The sequence below is a fragment of the Nestor notabilis genome, unplaced genomic scaffold (assembly GCF_000696875.1).
Source record: "Nestor notabilis isolate BGI_N333 unplaced genomic scaffold, ASM69687v1 scaffold2426, whole genome shotgun sequence".
Taxonomy (NCBI): Eukaryota; Metazoa; Chordata; class Aves; order Psittaciformes; family Psittacidae; genus Nestor; species Nestor notabilis.
Genome location: NW_009931291.1, coordinates 1 through 22,314, shown reverse-complemented (window position 1 = coordinate 22,314; position 22,314 = coordinate 1). Strand labels below are relative to the sequence as shown.

Genomic DNA, 22,314 nt, shown 5'->3' with positions numbered 1-22,314 from the left:
AGTGGGCACACAACAATTCAGACAGTGGTTTTAACCTGAGTGAAACTGCCTCCTGGCCCAGATTCCCAGAGCACTGCAGCTCCAGGTGCTCCATCCAGGACTGGGATTTAGCCTTGTGCATGGGGCTCTACAGCAGCACTGCTGTCTGTTCTAAAAAGGATGTGTTGAAACTAGAGGGACTTCAGAAATGACAAATACTTTTAGGACGAGAAAATAGTTCTGTCATTCCGGTGACAATTCAGTCTGTTCATTCAAAATCTGGGGGCAACTTGGCCAGCGCATTCACAGCATGGAGGAAGCACCAGGTACTGAGCTGCCCCTTAGCCAGAATGAGCCTGAGACAAACCCATCTGGCAGCAAATGAAAGATGCTCTGAGATGAAATGCACTTTTGCAATGGAATAAACCCTCTCCTTGTGTGCTTTACTCAGGCAACATCCTTCCAGGGGAACACATCAGCTCATCCAGATAGTTTCTGTGTGCAGAAGCAGCCTGAGCAGCAAGTCCAGCACCTGCAGGGGTTTGTGGCTTTGAACTCCCAGCCCTGAGCAGGGCTGCAGGAGCCCAGCATGGATGATCCAGGGACCAAAACAGTTCAGGTCTGGACACATCATCACTGGAGAGCCACTAGACAGAGGGGCTTAAGCTCAGGAAGGGCTCAAAGATGACATGAGATGAACCCACCCAGGCTGGTTAGGCATGGACTGACTGAACTGCAGGAGCTGATACAACAGGCCAGGACCAGGAGGTGTGGACTTCATCTTCAGAGGGAAGACTGAGTACAAGGCATTGCCAAGGGTACTCCATGACACAGAAACCCCCTAGGTGATCTTAAGGTCCTTTCCAACCCTAACTATTCTATGATTCTATGATTCTAAGTTGTGCTGGCTGCCCTGGCCTGCAAACTTCATCTGTGCTTCCCTGTGCTCCCACACCATGCCAGGTGGAAGGTGCACAGCAGCAGGGAATGGCAGTCAGCCTTTCTGTCAGTGGTTCATAGCCCAGGGGCTTCACTCCTGCAGGAATGGCCACAGTATTGACACAGGTACAAGCTTGACACCTTCCAGCATACCAGGTAGGAGCTGCCTGTTGTCACACCTTGAAGAGACCACACAGTTCGATGGGGTGCAGCATGCTGCAGGCAATTCAGCTCAGAAGGGTGAGACACAAACTGTCTCCAGACACTTGTTGTCTCTGTGTGCAACCGACTGTCCTCAGCTGAGCAACAGGGAGGCAGCAGGCCCAAGCAGCAGGGGCCGGCGTGCTGCAACCACATGGTGAGCTGCTTCTTGTGAGCTACAGCCATCCCCCCCGGTGCCCTGAGACACCAGGGACATTCTCTTCCCCATCCCACCTTCCTCACCCTCACCCCCCACTTCCAGTAAAGAACCAAGGACCAGAAGCGTATCTATGTTTTTTGGGCTTTTAGTTTGAAAAAAGTATTGATTGAAAGTGTACAACAGAACACGGTGTGGCAGCAGCACCACAGCCAGATTGTTTCACAAATAAAAACAGAAAGGGCCTTAAATAATTGGGTGCAGATTAAAAAAACCTCAACAGTGAAAAAGTTCTTCCCTCTGAACAGAAATTCACAGGCACAGAAATGGCAACAACCACATGGAGACAATGGGGGGACATCCTTCTCCTAACCACAGGGCTCCACGCTCACAGGCTGCAGCGGGCTCCTGCGCTGTGGCTGGTGGCTGCTCCCGCGCGCAACTGTGTCCTCAGCTCCCTCTTTGGAATGGTTACAGATGAACAGTGCGACATGCCTTTGCTAACCACACCCACCCCCCCCCCTGGACACAGACAAACAAGGCCTCTGCTAAGGCTAAAAAAAGGACAAGACTTTGGAGTCTTGCATTCAGCATGTTTAAGAAACAAGAGTCTGGTGAGCGCACAGCAAAGTCCCTGTGCGAGGCCTGCTATTCCAGCTTGGCCTTCTTGTTGTTATCGCTGCCATTCTCTTCTGCTGGTGCTGCCATGTCCTCCAGTTTCCGCTTCCCGCTCTCAGCAGGTGGATGTGCGTTACGGGGTTTGAAACTGATAATGATGCAGGTCATGTTATCACAGCCGGTGCCATCCCCTGAGGTGTCTGGAGCCAAACACTGATCCAGCAGCTGAGGAGGGACAGGACAGGTTAGCAGAGAGCACAGGCAGAGCACTATGAATAACCAAGACACTGGGCACTTTCTAGCAACTGACAGTGGCTTAGGGGATGCCAGGCCACAATGGTGAGGGCTGGGCTCAAAATGCTATTTGCAACCAGACAAGGGACAGAAACAGCCTCAGCAGCCCTGGTTTTCTGGAACTGGAGAGAAACTCCTTCAGCTTGACAGCACCCTGGAGGTCAGAAACACTGGTCAGGGTGCCAAAGGAACTGGGTCCCAATTCAGAGGCATCTTCTGTTCCAGCCCCAGTGTTGCAGCCCAGACACCCCAAACGCTGAACAAACCAGTCTGCAGAAGGAAGGCAGAGTCAGGCACCAAGCTGGGATGCAGAAACACCGTGTGCTGAAGGGATGGTGAAGCTCTGGACCTTACCTCTTCTACGATGGAGGAGAGCGGCCTCAGGAATCCATTCTCATCCTTTTGGGTGATCTTGGACTGGATAAAATCCACCACTTCCTGGCTGCTCATCACATTCCTGCAGAGAGCGAAGAGGTCAGAAGGGCAAGTGAAGGGAGCAGTCATGCCACAGTGCCTCATAGCACCCAGGGTCCTTGAGCCTACTCAAGGCTCAGCTCCAGAGAAAGACCACAGTAGTGATGCCCAAGAGACACAGCTCCGTCATGACTCACCAGATCCCATCACAGGCAATGACCATGAAGTCATGGTCGTCATTTATTGTCAGCACTTTGATGTCAGGCAAAGCAGAGATCATCTGTTCTTCTGGAGGCAGATTCTTGTTCCGCTTGTAGAAGTGATCACCTGTGGTGGAGAGAAGGATCGCTTTTTCTCTGGTTGGGCCCTGGCAGGGCTGCCTACCATGAACAGTGAGAAACACTGCTCTGTCAAAGGGCAGCCCCAGCAGAATGAGAGCCTGTGCTCCCACAACCACAGCAGGTAAGGCTGTGGCACATCAGACAGACACATCTGCCACATGTTCAAGGCATCAGCTTTTACCATACGATGAGAAAGAAGTGCCTTTGCCAGTTCAGTCTTTTCACCCCAAACCAAGGCCCACATCACCACATCTGACAACGGTAAGTGTTGCTTTGCACTGATATCTACAAGTTTCACGGCCATTTTCTCTACTTAGACTGAAATCTCACCACATCAAATATTGAATAGGTTCTAATCATCTAGTTAAAAACTGTTCCTTAAACTTAGCAGCTGGCACATGCTGGAAGCATGGATGTCCTTAGCACAGCTCTCTGGAGGCCAAAGTCATGCCAGTATCCACCCCCATTCTTGCTCACCAATTGCTCTGGAGAGATTGAGACCACCATTCACTCTTCCATCCATGGTGACCTTGCCACCAGCATTCTTTATCCTGGCCAGCTCCACCTCATCCTCTGGCTTGTGGTCATACGACATGTCAACGGCTTTGCCACCTTCTGACACCACGCAGCGAGAGTCTCCAGCATTAGCCACGATCAGCTGCTTGCCCCGGATAAGTGCCACGACAGCAGTTGTTCCACTGTCAGAGCCAGGCTGAAAGAGACAAATGATTTTGCTGAGGCTCCTTTCTCTTGTTCCATTATCAGGTCAATAGGGGAACTGGCACTAGACACCACTGACCGAGTAGTGTCTCAAAGCCTGAGGTGCTGTGTCTCACCCCTTCTTCCCATAAGCACACACAGAACAATGGAGAAATTGTGAAACACAGCAGAAGTGTGTTCATTGAGAGGCAGGGTCAAGCATTACCTCCATTCCAGCCTCACAAAACATCAGTGGTTCAGGGTTCTCTGGTGTTCAACATGTCCTGTTGTACTATCAGTTTTAATGTGTTGATCCCAGCCACCAAGCAGAAGCCTCATTGCAAGCCAGGACATCTCATCCCAGAGAGAAGGTTGGTACTTGGAAGCTGCAGTCCCCCTTTGCCTGACATCCTAGGTCCCTGGCCCATCTGCCAGCACTGCCACAGGCTGAGGAGCCACAGCCTGGGGCTGGCAAGGAGCAATGCTCTGCCCAGGAGCAGCAGTGCTAGTGGAGCAGTCCTGCTACTGTCCTGTAGTCTCCTTCCACACCACCCCCACAGTGGTTTCTAAGCACAGCAAAACCAGATGTGGAGTCAGCCTCTGCTGATCTCAACCTGCTGCTCAGATCCATACCCTATTCCTTAGGCTTTTGCATAAAGTCAGGCTTTCAGCAGCTGTGTTCAGCCTTAGGAGAACAAAATAAATGTATTATCCTCATCTAAACAGAAACAACTCTTTGCTGAGCTCCCCCCAAGTGCCCTCAGCTCCACACTACGCTTCAAAACACAAGAACAGGGTGTGCACCTCCTCTTTCCCCTCCATGCCTGGTAACAACATTTCTTCCTCTTCATCCTCATCCTCCTCTGCTTCTTCAGTGTCATCTTCATCATCTTCATTCTCTGCCTCTTCACTGCTGTAACCGTCCTCATCTTCACTGCATTCCTGTAAGAAATGAGAGATAACAGCAGGAGTCACACAGGACGCTCTCAGTGTCCTCCCCAGACAGCTGGTCCCTCCATCCTGGGGACACATGGCAATTTGTACCAGAAGAGTGAGATGACCTGGTACATTTCTCCCATACCTGATGTCTACAATCAGAGCAGCTAGTTTCAACTACTACAGTTAATGAAGAGATGGTGCATGCAGCAAGACCAATGGCCGCTGCACAGATGAGGGTGTGTTTCCTTCAGGGTTATCTAAACAATCCCCAATGCTCCCATGAGATGGTCTCAAAGTATCAGCCTGAAAAACCTACTCCTAGGACACACCTAGGATGAGCCAGAGGCTTGTAGCTCAAGTACCACAGTAAGCAATGCATTCTGCCCAGCCAGAAGGCCACTCTGTCCCAGTGCTGTTTCCTACCTCACTGTCTTCCTCCTCTTCCTCAACCTCATCTGACTCATCCTCACTGTCCTCAAAAAATTTGGATTTGGTTGTGCGCTGGGGCTTTCCCGTAGAGGAGCAGGAGGGCCCGGCCTCCCCAGTAGAAGAGGTGACGGCCTCGTCACCTTTGCCTACTTCAGGCTTCTGCAGAGCAGGGCTGTTGCCTCCAGCGCTGGCTTTGTCTGAGGTGGAGGAAATACCCGTGATTTCTTCATCTGGCTTCCCATTCTTCCTCTCCTTGTGGTCGGTAAGCTCCCCTGGGTCAGCCTCTCCATTCATATTTGACTCCCCATCATGCTGCTTGCCTGTCCCCTCTGCAGCGTTCTCCCCAGCTGGAGCTAAAGACTTGTTTTTGAGGTTCTTGGTGCAGTTTTGTCCATAACGTGTGAGAAGCTCCTCAATGGTCATTGTGGCTTCTTCATGCAGAAGAGCAGCTTCCTCATTATCCACTAAAAATGGAAAGGGGGAGGGAGGATGAGGACAAAGAAGGTCAGAAAACAGGATACATTACCACAGCAGCACTGTGCAGCACACACTGAGTTCAGCAGTAAGCTGCCCTGGCTGGAGGTTGCTGCTGCAGACAGGTTTCAGCAATGCTCAACAGGCTGCTCACTAGCAGGAGCAGTGCTCACTAGCAGCTGGGCTTACAGCATCCCACAGCTTCCAGGCGTTGCAGATGAACAACAGGCAAATGGCAGGGGAATGGCTTCTAACCACAGCTGATGCATGCAACCTGCAAGTTCCCCTAACACCTTTAGTCTCTGATGCTACGTGGCTGACTTGTAGGCAGCACAGCGTGTTTAAATCAGATGTAAGGTTGGAGGGTGAAGACCCTCACAAGAGCAGGCTCATCTGAAGCTGTGGGGGAAGCAGATAGGCCACTTTCATATGCAGATCGGTTCATTAATACTGCAACTGGGAACGAGAAGTTTGTGTTACAGCAGTTGCTCCATGGGCCTGAAGCACCCCAGAGATCCCAACCAGCTTAGAAACAGATGATGCTTTTAGGCAGTGAATGCACTATCTCCCAAGTGGGATATTATACAGAAAATAGGATGACTTTCCCTAAACTATGAGCCAATGACCACCACTTCCCTATTGACATTCCCTTGGTTGTTATTTAGTTTGCTATTTAATCCCAAAAGGAAAAGAAACACCTATATCCCAAATACTCCTGAAAACTCAGGACAAAAGAAAAAAAAAACAAATACCCAACCAACCAAAACCCCCCTTTGTCCCTGTCAGCTGGAGAATGAGTGCCACAAATTCAGCACTTCCAGACCTCACACAATGTTCAAGGTGATGGTATCACTTTATATTTGCTTCAAGGCTAGTCATGAGATATTCAGCTGCAAGCAGCACAGGATTCCACCCTGGGATTTACCTCCTAGCTGGCTTCGTGGTCTGACAACTACTTGCTGGTGGAAAAGAACACTTGCAGAAAAAGAACAGCTGAAGAGACCAGAATCTGCTTCAATCCTACCTGCAGCTGGTGTCTGCCACCAGCTCGGGAGATCTAAGCACCAGACATCATATTGTCTCACTTAAACAACTTAGTCCACTTCCCAGCTCAGAGGTTTCTGACATATTCTAGAACTCTGCACCCAATGGAGGAAGCCCTACAGAAAACTGCAACAGTTTTTATAGGATTATTTATAGGATTAAGCTACCAAATGAATCAGAATTCCCCTAGCACCAGCCCAAAGCAATAAACAGTGCTGAGGGGGTGGCAGTTCAATGCCAGCTGAAATTTGGGCAGAAAACCTTCTGCTAAAGGAGGCCAGACCCATCTACTCTCAGTCCCTGTCCTGGAGCTGCAGTCTTGTGTATTTAGTGGCATCTGACTTACCATCATCTTCATCAGCAACCTTCTCCTTCTCATCTTCATCATCTTGGGGTCGCCCAGCCATTTGAGAGAGCTCTTTAATCACCTCCTCAGTGGTAAGCTTGGCATCTATGGCTAAGAAAGCATCTTCCAGGGCCTATGTATGAACACAGACATGAGAGTGTGCACTTTCACCTTCCTTACAGGATGCCTGCCTGTCATGCTGTGCAATCAAGTTTCTTTCAGAACACAGATCATAGAGAATCACAGAATGGCTGAGGCTGGCAGGGATCTTTGGGGTCCACCTGATCCAACACACTGCTCCAGCAGGCACACCCAGAGCTGGTTGCCAAGGATCATGTCCAGGCAGCTTCTGAATAGCTCCAAGGATGGAGATTCCATCACTCCCTGAGCAACCTGTGCCAGCGCTTGGTCACCCTCACACTGAAAAGAGTTTCCTGATATTTAGAGGGAACCTCCTGTGGTCCATTTATGCCTGTTGCTTTCAGTCCTGATATTGGGCACCATTTAGAAAAGCCTGGCTCCATTCTCTTGGCACCCTCCCTGCAGGTATTTATAGACATGGATTCCATCCCCCAGAGCCTGCTCTGCTCCAGGCTGAGCCGTTCCGGCTACCTCAGCCTTTCTCCACAGCAGAGATGCTCCAGTCCCTCCAGCACCTTGGTGGCCTCTTGCTGGACTTCATCCAGACTGCCCATGTCCCTCTTGCACTGGGAGCCCAACACTGGGCCCAGCACTCACAGAGTGGCCTCACCAGTGCCTAGCAGAGGGGAAGCATCATCACCCTCCTTAACTAGCAATGCTTTTTCTGATGCAGCCCAGGACACCATTCACCACCTTTGCAGCAAAAGCATGTGGCTGGTTCATGTTCAGTTGTGTCCACCAGGACCCCAGGGCCTTTGCTGGGCTGATTTCCCGCTGAGCAGTGGTCCCAAACACATACTGGTATGGTGGGTTTATTCCCAACCAGGAGCAGGACTTTGCACTTCCCCTTGCTAAACTTCCTGAGGTTCTGTCAGCCCATTTCTCTACCTGTCTCAGTCCCTCTGCACGACAGAGCAGCACAACCCTTGTCTACAGCTGCTCCTTCCAGCTTGGGGTCACCTGCAAACCTGCCCCAGCATCCAGATAATTCACAAAGACGGGACTGGAACCAGTACTGACCCTGGGGTACACCAGTTGTTACTGGCCTCCAACTAGACTTTGTGCCACAGATCATGCCCCAGACCTGGCCATGCAGACAATGTTCAACGCACGTCCCTGCCTGCTCATCCAGCCCACGCTGCCTCAGCTTCTCCTGGAGGATCTCAGGGGACATGGCATCGCAAGCTTTGCTGGAGCCCACAGGGGCCTGAGGACAGGATAGCATTAAAGCCACTGTGGAATGCCTCAGCATGCAGGCTCCTCTACTGAGCAGACAGGCTTATTTGCAGTTAGTGAGTGCAATCAGCTTGGGATCAGCAAAACATGATACTGGGGTGTTTCAGCCTAGAGCAACAGCCACAAACTGATTCAAGTTTGCTTTGTAGGCTATCCTCAGTCTACATATAAATGGAAGTTCTGGAGGGACTGCTTCCTCCTCACCCACACTGCTACAGAGCCCAGCACCAACCCACTGGACACCTGACATCAGATCAGGCATTAGTACTATGAAGTAGAATTACAACAGAGGGATTGCTTGGTGAAAGCAAGACATGTACTAACCTCCCACCTCTGACAAAAGCTACCCCTGCCTCCCAAAAACAACATATCAAAACCACTCCAAGAACCAGCCCATACCTTTGACTGGAGTGAGTCTCAAAATTAAAAACCAAAACAAAACAGGCAACAAAAAAAAAAAAAAAAAAGCTGGAAAACAGAAGAAGCTTTAGCTTTGAAAATACAATCACAGTTGGTGTATGCGCCTAGAAATAAGAAAAGGAAATTAAATGGAAGACATGGCAGACAGAGCTTGGAGGGACAGTGTCCTGCACATAAGCATTAGGTACCTAAACAAGAGCTCTGCTCTGCAGTGGTGCTTACTAGTTTCAGGGCAGAGCTAGATTCTTACCTTTTGCAATTTGCCTTCCTTATAGGCCTTCTGGTCTTTGATTATCTCAGGAAGATACTTGGCACAGTACAGGGCAACTTCTTCTCCTGAAAGAGAGCAGAAATCATTTAAAGAGACTGGTATTCAGAGAGGTAGAACATACTCTTGAGCAACTGAATTCCTGAGGCAAATCTGGGGACAAAACCTAGAACTATCCCAGACACAGAAAACTTATGCAGCAACAGACTGCTGGGGATCTCACTCACACCTCCCCACAGGCTGCATCTCCAGAGCAGCAGGATTTGCTGATGACCCCTGGAAAACCACAATGAGCACTAACCCATCAAGTTTGGCTAATGCTATAAGCTTCCTGAAAGGGATTTTAGGCCCATTTTAGCACTTAGGCCAACAGTTTAGGCCCATCCTACCTAGGAAGCTTTATTTTTACATGTAAGCACAGGGATAAACAACAAGCAGAGAAAAAGGGAAGGCTTTTGGTCAGTGTAAGCATTACCAATGTATGATGAGCACCACAAAAAGCGTTATGTATTCTAGTCTATGTTCTAGACCAAGGAAAATACAATGCCACAACCTTCAGATAAGCCTTTCAGGAAGACAGGTGTCCTGATCAGCAAAGCAGGACAGGAAAGTGTGTCTGTGTGTGTACAGCATGAGTGAACGGTGGCCAGAACACCAGGCTGATGAAAGCACAGAGGACAACTTGGATTGATGACCAACAACTCAAACCAAGCATCCACTCCTAGAGCAGCTGAAAGACTTTTAAAAGCCAGAAACACTCCAGCAGGACCTCATACAGGGTCTGAAATGAAAAGGATGGACAATTAACGTCCAGTGACATGGGCTTATGGAAACAGATCTTGCCAATTCAACATCTGCTCTTAAAGATACTGGCATTTTGCTGATAAAACTAAGCATGCTGATGATTTAGGTAAGGTATATAACTTGCATATATATTATATATAATTTACATGTACATATATATATAAGACATCACTTGGCTTAAAAAAAATTAAACTTTCAAGACAGCACATGCAGAACAGGTTAAAGAACTGCCAATTACCACTCATGAGATGAAACCCAACAAATCACAGGGGAAGATGCATTTATATAGTCTGGAAGGACTGGCTCAGATATAACGTTTTTATCAGAGCCAAAATAAAACTAAATTTCTATGACAGAATTGTAGGTGGAGGGAGTGGAGAACGATGACAGTCTTTCAAATCACTTGAACTGGGGGGAGTGAGCAGAGGCTGCTCAGAGAGGTGTGGCCACTGAGGAAAACATGCACAGCCTTGGACCGTGGCAGAAAACCACCCAGCAGATATGGAGAGAGCCATGGCCAGGAGCACACTATGTACATCTTTTCATTTAGGCTGCTTTTACTTAAAGCTAAGTTAGCAGGCCATAAAACAGTAGCCCTGAAACTCTTCAGAGAGCACTGACAACTGCTATGTCCTCTGTTGTATGACAGGGACTCAAGGTGGCTGGATCAGTCTGCTACAGGGACACAGGGCTCTGCCATGGGCAGAGCTGTGCTAGAACCTGGCCAGCACCTTGGCTGAGACCTAGACATGATGGTAATGTACTGCCACATAAAGGCTTGACCAGTAAGCAAGGCACACCATGTGCCTCAGCAGTCCAAGAAGGAGGAAAACTAGGAAAACAGCAGGGATACTCCCAGAACAGGAACTACAGGATGTGGAGCAAGCCCAGTAAGTTGGCTGCTGATGCAACTGCTGCAGTGGGCAGCTGCAATCTCCTCCAGTTTCTCTTCCAACTTGCAATCATTCCTGCCTGCCCAATTTGGACCAGCATGATGGCATGACATCTCTAATCTCATTTTGACACTCTCTGGGGCACTGAACTGCATCATCTAGAGTGTGTCATAGACACACAGGTGGGTCATCTGCACAGAAGCTGTGTTGTGCCCTGAAGCTCTTCAGAGGCTTCCCTGAGAAAAGAATCAAACTAGGTTGGAAAAGACCTTTAAGATCAAGTTCAACCATTATCCCAGGACCACCACTAAACCATATCACTGAGGGTTGTCTCTACATGGTTTTTGAGAACTTCCAGGGATAGTGATTCCACCATTCCCTGGGCAGCCTGTTCCAGTGCCTGACCACAGTTTCAGCAAAGAAATTTTTCCTAATATCCAATCTAAACCTTCCCTGGTGCAGCTTGAGGCCGTTACCTCTTGTCTTATCACTTGTTACTTGGGAGAAGAGACCTGACATCTCTTCTATCCATCCTCCTTTCAGGTAGTTTTAGAGAGTGATAAGGTCTTCCCTGAGCCTTCTCTTCTCCAGACTAAACATCCCCAGGTCGCTCAGCCGTTCCTCAACACACTTGTGCTCCAGACCCTTCACCAGCTTCTTGCCCTTCTCTGGCCCTGCTCCAGCACCTCAGTGTCTCTCTTGTAGTGAGGGGCCCAGAACTGAATGCAGAATTCGAGGTGCAGCCTCACCAGTGCTGAGTACAGGCGGATGATCACTGCCCTGGCCCTGCTACCACACTATTGCTGATACAGGTCAGGATGCTCTTGGCCTTCTCGGCCATCTGAGCACAAGCTGCTCATGTTCAGCCTGTAGTGTTGCATGGGCCTGTTGCAGCCCAAGTGCAGGACCCAGCACTGAGCCTTACTGAACCTAAATACTGATGATCACACTGATGGTCTTACCCAAATGCTAAACAGGAATGGGGTGGGTAAAAGCCTGCACCACTGTACTGGATAACTGTTCTGGCAGAAGAGGACAGGCCACAGCTACCTGCTGAGATCAGAAAAGAAGAAGAGAATGACCAAAGGGCACCCATGTCTGTGCTACTGGAAGCAGCTGACAGATCTAATAATACCAGCATTGGCACCTGATCACCCACCTGATGGAAAAGATGACCCAACGTTGCAATCTTTCTGCCACAGCTAACAGACATGGGATTTTCTTCATAGCAACAAGTAGCTTGACCTGAGAAAGCCACCACCAGCTTTGCAGCCTTGTTCCCATCCCGTGTAAGCAGGCAGGGCACGGTGCTGCAGACAGCAGTGTGCAAAGCAATGCACTAGAGAAAGCTCCTGCTCTGTCACCACAGAAGCATGAAGCCAGCCCAAATAAAAAAACTTTGGCAGTTAAAACAAGCCAAGTTTTTAACACCAGGACACTGAGATTAAATAGAGATCTGGGAATGTCCAATATGCCTGACTGTGGCTGCCTAAAGACAAATCACTGTATGAGAATTTGTAGGTGCCACAGAAGATGAGGAATCTTTGCTGCTTCCTCTGTAGTTCCAGCACACATGTCACAAAAGACATTGCTGCTGCATGCTGATGAGGCTTCACATGAGACCCTTTTGCCAGTCTCATAGCCCTCTCTCTTCACTGGCTGCAGCTCAAACCAGACCATTCCCTATAAGCAGGGTAGTCCTGATGGTACCCCATCTCCCTTGCTCAGGGGATATGAAGGTGCTTACATACAGTGTTTTAACCAAAACACCTAGAAAAACAAGATTCCCCTTTGGAGTTCTCTGGCTGTGGAAGATGACTCATCAAAGCAAGTCCTCAAATCTAAAGGTGTATGTCCCTTTGGTGCACAGGAGGCAGCTATCAGCCCAGCACACAGACCTCACATCTGCTTGCACAGCAGATCTAATGGGTTTTGTAAGCTGAGTCAGTGACTCAAAGTACATTGCTGCTACAGTGGCCAAAGAAACTGAACTGGCTCAAGGAATTCGTCTTCTACACGCAGACAGATGCAATATATTATTCTATCTCGGCACTTCTGGACTTGTCGCAGCAAAAAACCCGCCAGCTTTTTCTCACTGAGGGAAGGTTTGCGAGAGTGCAATAGAGAAGCTTTACTTCACTCCAGGTCCTGCCTTGCACACTGAGTGGCCTCTGAGTACCAGGACCTTTCTGCAGTCTAGCCTGGGTGCAACCAGTGTAATCACCTGGTAGATGCTAATGGCTCCTTCCAGTTCATTCTGTAACATACTTCTGTCTTTGGTTACACTTAGGCCAAAATCAGCCCACCCACCACATATTGTCTTCATTAAGTGCCAAACATCCTCCCTTTGAGGGTAGGCTTGAGGGCATCAGCAGCAGGGCTGAAGAGCCAGGTAATTATGAAAGCCAATTTAGATACCTCAAGTCCTACTTCATGCTCTTCATCAAGGTCCTTCCCTGCCAGCTCCACTAAGGATTGAAGGATCCAGCCCTGTGATACTCCTAGCCTGTGGCACAGAATTAGGGAGAATACTATTAAAGAGACACCAGCTGCAACTGAGTAACTCCTGAGGAAGACCAGAAAGAGCTCAGAGCAAAAGGCTTCCCCACTCCTTTTACAGCCACTTGCTGCTTTGCTTTGATGGTGCCTCACCTACTACAGCACTGTCTCAAAATTAAAGCTTCCCTCACTTCTGCAGTTACTGTGTTATACACACAAATTTACACTCTTAATACAGCTGTATAGAGAAGCAACAGAGAATCCACCAGAATAAAACATTCCCAGACCCACTCATACTCACCAGGTTATCAGAAATTGACTACAAGCCTCAACATCATCTGTCAGCCATGAATTAAGTGCTCAGGGCTCTATAGATTCCTAAGCAGAGTTTCCTAAGCAAATGGTCCTGGTTGCCCTCACCTGTAACAAGCATTTGAGACAACATTTCCAGCAAAATAGAATAAGTTGGGAAGAGCTCTTTGAAGCACAAAACTGATCTGCAAAACATCCAGTAAACAATTTCGTTGAAGCAAGAGAAAGATGAGTGCATGAGTACAACATAGCACAGCAAGGTATGCATGAGGAACCACCACACAGGCTTTCCCCCTCACCAAGGTGGGCAAGACCACAGGACTATCTCCCCAGGGGAAGAATGAAGTTTGTTGCTTTTAACTTTCAGATGAGGCTCTACACACTCCAAGGTGCATTTTAGAGTGCAATATGAGTCCTGGCACTGACAGTTTTGGGAAAGCAGGGAAAAGAAAACCTCACCAAATGCAATTTTCACATCTTCACACTTCCCTAAGCAGCAGCACAGAGGAGCACCAGAGGTACAAAAGCAAGCCCTGGTATGAATGGGTGTGGAAAGCCTTTCACTGTTGGGGACTTGGAAAGCTTTCAGTGGCCAAACACTTAGAGAATACAATTACTCAGCTATAATCATATACATAACCAACAATGAATCCAGGATCACATCTTCCATGTCTTCAGTGTAAAACCCACTGTAAAACTTTCAAAGTCTCCATGAATCATTGTATTAACATTTTCGAGAGAGGCAGCTTCCAGCTAAGTAGTGCCAAAGACTCAGCTGCATTTCCTGCTTAATGCAACACAGATGCAGTAGCAGGAAGGTCTTCAGGAAGCTAAAGTAAAATGTATCATGTGTAGCACTGAATTCAGTTAAAAAGTAAATATCCAGAGGATTCTCCAGAGTGCATACTTTTACGTTCCTACAAAATTATCAAAACCACTGCTTTTGTTCATGAAAGAGCATGTGGAGTTTTCAAGATGCCTGAAAGACCAGGCAGAAAGGTGAAAGCATACATGGGAAAGTTCATGTCTCAGAGCATACTGCTGCACAGCTAGATGTCACTGCCAAAACCTACATCTGATTCAGGTTTAAAAGCAGGAGTCACATTCAGATGAAATGGAACAAAGTCAATTTATCTTGGTGTTTCCAGCAAGACTGGCTCCAGAGTACCTAAGGCCCAGCCAGAATCTCACTGCAGTAAAATTTCCTCTATCTCCAGGAGCACAGGCTTGAATTTGACATGTGAAGACAAGAATGGGCAACAGCCTCAGGGCAGAAACCAAGGCAAGAAAAAGGCCTCCAGAGATACAGGTTCCTCGATCAAATCTTTTTCATTGCATCTACATGCACAAACTCATCCTATCTCATCTTCACAGAGCAGAAAGTAGATCCCACCCCAGGAGCTGATCTGTATTTAGACACATACAAGCTATTTCAATATAAAATAAAGCAACCTTAGAGTCAAATAAAAAATAAACTAGCTAAGAACAAAGCCGCATCCAACCTGGCCTTGAATGCTTCCGTGGATGGGGCATCCACCATTTATCTGGGCAACCTGTGCCAGTGCCTCACCACCCTCATAATAAATAATTTCTTCTTAATGTCTAATCTAAATCTCCCCTTTGTCAGATTAAAGCCATTCCCCCTTGTCCTGTCCCTACAGGCCCTTGTCAAAAGCCCTTCTCCAGATTTCTTGTCAGCCCCTTTAGGCACTAGGAGCTGCTCTAAGGTCTACCCAGAGCCTTCTCCAGGCTGAACAAGCCCAGCTCTCTCAGCCTGTCTCCATAGCAGAGCTGCTCCAGCTCTTGGAGCATCTTTGTGGCCTCTACTGGACTTGCTCCAGCAGGTACAGATTGCTTTTGTGTTGGGGGCCCTAGAGCTGAATGTGGGACTGCTGAGGGATGGGTATGTGTGTGTCTCGTCTGTAAACAGGGCACACTGCTTTTAATTTTTTGTTAATTTATTATACAGAGGGGCCTCTTCAACACAATGACACTGTGCTTTAGTGACACTCCAAAGTTTTGGCCCCCTGGCCAGTCCATTGATCACTTCCAGAATTCCTGGGCAGTTGCGGTTTCCCATTCAAGCCCACTGTGTGCTCAGTGTGACCCACTTACTCCATGGAGCATGAGTCGTATGATGTGTAGAGGGAACCCTCCCTTTGAGCATTCAACCCAGCACAGGCAATCAAGGTGCCAAAAGGAGCTGCACTTCAGTACCAACTACTTCTGAAGTGGCTCAGACTCCTTCATATGCTGCTAGTTAAGAGTGTAACGGACTTCAGATCCTCTCTATCACTGGCACGAAAACCCTAGAGGCTGACCTTGAGTCTCCCCAGGTGCTTTCTGCCAGAAGCCCTAGCAAGCAGTGTAAAGCATACTTTTCACATCCTGTCCTGTCTGGACTGGCCCAAGGGCTACTGCACAAACTATCTCCTGTTTAATCTGTTCAAAGTCTTGCTGCTGCCCAGGGCTGTATTCTAAGTCATTCTTCTTTGATACAGAAGATAGTTGCTCGATACAGGTGGTTTATGATCAGAAGTACACATTCTCTAAAACTTCACTTGTATGTCTTTTTTGTTAGCTGCTGGAGACATAGCTGTTACTTTACTGATCACATCCTTTGAGAAATGATAATGTCCATCTTGACATTCTTAAAAACTGGATTTCCTGTGCAAGTCTTTTAACCGTATTTTGTTTTATAGCAAAAGCAGCTTTCAAAAGGATCTGGATTATTCTCTTCTTCTCAAACACTTCGCCCGTTGTGTTGCCCCTCACAATCATGCCATCAATATACTGCAGACATTCAGGAGTTTCACCTCCTAGTTCTAGTGCAGTCTGCATCAATCCAGCACCAGAGTAACCAGCTGAGAATTAGCTCACCTGGTTAATGGCTAAAATCTTCTCACATCTCCCAGCTCAGGGGATAGGGTGGTTTCTGTCATGATTTCAGCCTCTTCTTCCTCCTGGTCCTGTGACTGCTCTGCAGCAGTACAGGCTACCTCTTCTGATTCTTTCTTCTGCTCCCTCCCAGGAGAAGCTTCTTCATCCCTTACTAAATGAGTAGACTTTTGCTTCCATTGTTTCTTCAGGGGTGCCTGATTCAGTATTTAGTTTAGCCATAATGCCTCTTTGTATGTTTTCCCTCTCTTCTCCTTGAGTGTGCTGCATGACATCGAGCAGCACTAGAAGATGCTGGCCAGGGCCCAGCACAATGATGTGGTAAATTGTGCCTCTCTGGAATAGCCACAACTTTTTTAACATTTTATCACTACATTTGGGAGTGAAGTTCCAGACCACTGGAGGTGAGACGTTCTCTAGACACCTGCCCATATTCTCCCACATATGACCATATACCATGGAGTCGGGGTCATATTCCCAAATTGCTTGTTAACCTTAGATAAAACTAAAGCAATATTCCTAAGAAATACCAGCAGAATTATTTTAATTACCCAAAGATGTTCAAATACTGAGAAGTCACTGAAACAAGGGAAAAAACATCACAGAAGAAGGCTGCAAGGGTGCCATTCTGTATTTCCTCCACAAAAACTGCTCTTGGAGGAAGAAGTAAAGTTGTTAATTGTCTCCACAAGATGGTACCCAAAGTACTGTAATGGCTTCAGCACAGAGCCCAGTTATCAGATTAAGCTCAAGATCGGTGTTTTAATAGCAATTCTCCCAGGCAAAAACATCACTAATCACTACAGAGCACAGGAAAGTGCAAAAGCCAACACCAATCTTCTACATATACAGCTGTCATGGATTAACCCCAGGTGGCAACTAAGCACCATGCAGCCGCTCACTCATTCCCCCCTGATGGGGGAGAGAATTGGAAAAGTGGGAAAACTCATGAGATAAAGACAGTTTGATAGGTAAAGCAGAAGCTGTATGTGCAAGCAAAGCAAATCAAGGAATCCATTCACCACGTCCCATTGCAGGCAGGTGTTCAGCCATTCCCACGACAGCAGAGCTCCATCATGCATAACATTTACTTGGGAAGACAAATGCCATCACTCCAAATATCTCTCTTTTCCTTCTTCTTCACCCTGCTTTATATGCTCAGCATGATCCCATATGGTCTGGAATATTCCTTTGGTCAGTTGGGGTCAGCTATCCTGGCCATGTCCCCTCCTCACTGCCTGTGCACCCTCAGCCCACTTGCTGGTGGGGTGAGAAGCAGAAAAGGCCTTGGTGCTGTGCAAGCACTGCTCAGCAGTAATGAAAACATCCTTCTGTTATCAGAACTGTTTTCAGCAGAAATCCAAAACACAGGCCCCTACCAGGTACTGTGAAAAAAATTAACTCTATCCCAGCCAAAACCAGTGCAACAACCAAGACTGGGCAAGAGACATCCATCCCTCTGCTTACAAACTGGAAAAATGATTACACCAGGGTTTGCTGTATTCATATCACACACCCTGGTAGCAGCAAAAAGAAAACCTCACTATGATAATGCAGACCTCTGAAAAGGGGGAACTATGTCAATTAAGACACTTATTAAAAGCAAATTAAAAGAAACAGCTAAAAAGTATAAAGCGTATGTCAATAGCAACAGAGATTGATCAGAAACACCACACTGGAGGTGCAGAGAGAACATATATTGTTCTCCAAGATTTGGGGGCAGGGAAGTGAGGGCAAGTAAAAAGGAAACTGGGGAAGGCAAAATAGCAGCAGCATCTGTGAAAAACTGGAAGGGGGCAAAACATAAAAGAAAAAAATGATGAACAAAATGGAAAGCTAAATATGAAAATAAAAAACAACCATAACCCCCCCCCTCCCCCAAACAATAAAAAGCCAACAAAAAAGCCAACTCTTTTTCAAATAACACATTAATAAAAACTCTTCCCAATACATTTGGAGCAGGAAGCTTACTGGACAGTTTAAGGTTGGTAGATGAGCAAGGTGTAAAAGAAAAGGTAAATTCATTTTTTTTGCACTGGCAGCTAATAAAGCTTAGAGAAGTTCTCACACTAAAACCTTCTTTTACATGGAACAGACCTGAGAAATTGTTTCGTACTAAAGAAATAATGCATCAGTAAAATCATACAAATGTAGGGATGGGCACAATGTTTCTTCAGTGTCAGGTTCAACTGTATATCTGTATCCTTCCTGAGAAGGTTTGTCCAGTAAGAGCTGTAAAGATCCCATCACTGGAAATGTAAAATACAAGTTAGAAAACCTAAAATACAAGTTAGAAACCATGTCAGTGCTTTGCCATTCTGATTATTGCCTTTCCATAATGTCTACCTTGAATCTTTCCTACTGTATTTAAAACAAAACCCAACACATTACTTCATGTCCTGCACTAACAGGAACGCCATAGAGTGTCCAAAGTCTTTCTAAAACCTGACACATGAAATAGACCTTCCTGTTAGCTGAAAAACTAACACACTGATCTTAAGGAAGAACAGACTAGTTTGATATTATTAATTCTTGCCCAGTTTTTGGTAGATGCTCCTTATCTTTCTATCTGCTAGATGCTTACAAATGGTTTCTGAGTTTCTACAAGAAATAACATTAAGTTGAATAGTTGCCAAATCCCTATATTTTTTTTTTCCTTTGTCTTTCTGCCCTTCAGAACCAACTCATCACCCTGATGTTCTCAAAGATAATCTGCAGGATATCAGCAGTTGCTCCATCCAGGTTTCGCCACACTCTAAGATGAAGCTCAGGAGAAAAATAATTTTAAAACATTAAATATAAATGCTTCAGACCAAGACGACATCTTTTGAAGAGCTCCTCGTCAGCTACCTACTCAGGTTGACCTTTTAATAAGAACTGTGGCAAAAAAGGGTCTTAAACTCTTATTTACATATTGGCAGAATTAGGTAACAGTTCTAGAGGAAAGGTAGAAATTATGATCTGTGGTATGTAACCTTCCACTTGAATCTGCTCCATTATCAGAAAAATGAAAGGCATACATATCATACAAATAAAATAATTTAAAATCCTAAAGAGTGGTGGAAACTGGGTTCACAACACTACAGACCAACTTACCTGGTATGTGAACATATCAAACAGTAGAAGTAGTAATAAACAGAATTAGCAGGTACATGGATACATATGGTGGGTTGGGCAGGGGTTAAATATACAGCAGAGAATGTCACAAACTGGTCAATGTGTTTTCAGATAGTCAATGAGCAGGAGGAAATAAGCAGTTTAGTTGATCTACTCAATACAGATTTCCAAAAAGCTTTCAAATAAATCATCAATATTTTACATACTAAGCTGCCATGGGAAAAGAAGGTTTGATAGAAGCAGAGTTTTCAAAATGGAGGATGGCCCCCAGGAGAGTTCCTTGAAAACTTACGTTGTTCAAGATCTATAAAAATAATCTGGAAAATCCATCAGAAATAAGCAATGGATCAAAACTAAAATAATTTGCAAAACTTTACAGCAAGATCTTGTGCTTTTACATAATATTGGCAGATGAAATTCCTCACCAACAAAGATGAGAAAAGAAGAAAAGACAGTCAACCTCCATATGCACATTGGATAGACTCAAAACCATCTATAACAACTTAAAGAAAGATCTGGAAGAAACCAGGGACAGAGTTCTAAAAATATCACCTTACAGTTAATTTGTATCAAAATAGCTCATACGGAATTGTTAGGAAAGGAACTGAGAACAAAGCAGAAAACGCGTATGCCCCAATAAATTCATGGTATATCTGTAACTTGAAGGGTATAGGCAGTTCTAGTCAGCCTAACTAAAAGCATGTTACAAGAGCTAGAATATGTCCAAAAAAAAAAAGGACAAATACAATCACAGCTGTGGTACAATATAATGTTTAGAACCTGTGGCTATATCCAACACCAGTAGCCTAATGAGTTCCACGGCTCAGGCATTTCATCAGCTATGCTAAAAACTACTAGAATAATCCATGGTGCAATTTTGGCATAAGCTAGTTATCACTCTCCCTAATTCCTGGACACAGTCCAGGATCTAGTAGGAGCCAGTGGGCAACAGCCAGTTTGGATGCAGCCACACTATGCTAAACAGTAAGACAGCTGAACAGCATTAGTGTGGCCAGACTGTGCCAATTGACCTCGGGGCCAGAAAACGGGTGCTGCTGTTTTTCCATAGTAGAGATTCAGATGTATGACCAGAGACAAGTCTGGGACTCTTCTGACTGGAAGAAAGGGCATGAAGTCCAAAATTATGAAAGTGAAAAGCGCTAACGGAGTGATCATTCACTGATTTCTCCTAAGTGTGGGGAATACTGCAGTGAAATCATCAGGCAGCAGATTTAGATCGAAGTCTTTTTTCAAGTAATAAAGTTCTATACAAATATCCTATGCAAATAATCACCATATAAACCTGGTTTAAAATGCAATTAGACAAATTCATTAAGAGTTAGTTCATCAAGAAGACTCAAGAGTGTCTATAAGATCAAATAGCTGTGACCTTTAGCTCTTACATGGGGAATGGAAGCTGGGAAGGTATGTCAGGGAATGGATCTGCCTTTTCTGTTCCTTTACTGTTTCCTTGAGCAACCAGTACTGGCAACCACAAGAACATACTGACCAGAGTCAGACCTTTGGTCTAATCTCATGTAGTTTTTCTTACCGACACTATTCTGTGACTATCCTGTCTAGTTATCCACCAAGAGAACATTCTTAACAGTTTTAGAAGACAGAATGCAAATCTCAAATTTTATATCAATCCACGACCTTCCTTTTAGAAACCCTAAGAAACTTTCAAAATGTTAGTTAATGATAGCTATCAAAGAAAATGCTTCCCAAGAAGGAGCAGGATTTCTAATGATAGATAGATGCTCGCCCAGCAGCCACTAGGCAGCCTAGAAGAGCCACACTGAAGGACTCAGAAGAGAACACAGTGGATGCAGTTACCTCCGTGTCCATCGTAGACTGAGAACATGGCTGTTTCACTGTCCAGCTCGGGTATGCAGTTGTGCGCATCCTGAAAGAGAGAGAAAAAGCCTGGAATTACAGGAGTTGCATTAGACTCTGCAGAGAAGTGGGAGAAAGGAGCAGGGAGGCTATGAGCACTGACAAAGGGATTGTCAAATCTGAAGGGAAAGCAAGAACAGCAAGAAAGCCTCCTCTTATATTCTCAAAAGCTTAGCTGGTGAGCACTCATCTTCAAAGAGGGGGCATGGATCTTTAATGTCATAGTGTTCTCTGTGCTAGAAAAGTAACCCGACCTCGTCACCATGAGATTATACTGGAAACCCCTTCAGGTCCTCAGTACACCTCTAGAAGTGGCCAAGCTGAACCTAGAATCAAATCCCTCTGCTTGCAGTCCTTGTAAGGCTTCTGTTACTGAAGTAACTCGCAGTCATTAATGAATGCGAGGCAATGAGCTGTGCTCTGTTGCTCAAACTGGTACCTACACTGAGGGCTGTCTAGTCAAGCATAACTACAGAAATACAAGTTATACTGGTACTAATACATGGCAACTTCTCCCCCCCAGATAAATGCAACTGGCTCAGGGTCACCTGTGGTCCCTGGTCACTCCCACAGACGCTCTGTTCCCCAGTTATTGCCAAACAAGAGCAAAGTGAAAAGCCAGGTGGTCAAATATGGAGCTTCCTGACCTCATGCCTTCAATCAAATGCAGCTTTGCCTTTGCTCGTCCTGGTGAATACGCTCATGGACAGCACCAGCTGTCTATCTGAACAGCAGATGAAAGAGTCTTGCAGGACACAGGATTACCACATCCAGCGGGAACAAACAACTCAGCTAGAAAACCTTCTCTTGGGATTCCTGCTTTTCTTGCCATGTGGGATGGTCCAGGAAGGCACTGCTGGCCTCAGACACAGCTACCTGACTAGCAAGGCAAAGAGCCTGGCCTCTCTCAAATGTCTTTTAAAAGCAGTTGTCGTGGTTCAAGCCCAGCCGGCAAC

The 22,314-nt window shown here is 46.3% G+C and overlaps 1 protein-coding gene across 1 annotated transcript; it reads right to left on the bottom strand.

The window, feature by feature from the left end:
- Positions 1-1,413: 1,413 nt before the first annotated feature.
- Positions 1,414-21,623, bottom strand: PPM1G (protein phosphatase, Mg2+/Mn2+ dependent, 1G). The gene is made up of 10 exons (XM_010015812.1): positions 21,538-21,623; positions 21,299-21,372; positions 8,922-9,007; positions 6,875-7,007; positions 5,005-5,474; positions 4,447-4,584; positions 3,421-3,655; positions 2,800-2,929; positions 2,543-2,645; positions 1,414-2,119 (listed from the first exon to the last, which is right to left on the bottom strand). Exons 1-10 carry the CDS (start codon positions 21,621-21,623, stop codon positions 1,925-1,927), a joined length of 1,650 nt encoding a protein of 549 aa, XP_010014114.1. The 3' UTR covers positions 1,414-1,924.
- Between the last annotated feature and the right edge of the window lie 691 nt (positions 21,624-22,314).

Bases quoted from the DNA above. Each gene is read 5' to 3' on its own strand.
- PPM1G (XM_010015812.1), bottom strand. From the start codon at position 21,623: ATGGTGACGAGGTCGGGTTACTTTTCTAGCACAGAGAACACTATGACA. The intron at 4,585-5,004 runs GTAGGAAACAGC...CATTTCTTACAG, and splicing joins AAGAGGAGGAAGACAGTGAG to GAATGCAGTGAAGATGAGGA. The intron at 3,656-4,446 runs GTGCACACCCTG...TGTCTCTTTCAG, and splicing joins GCATGGAGGGGAAAGAGGAG to CCTGGCTCTGACAGTGGAAC.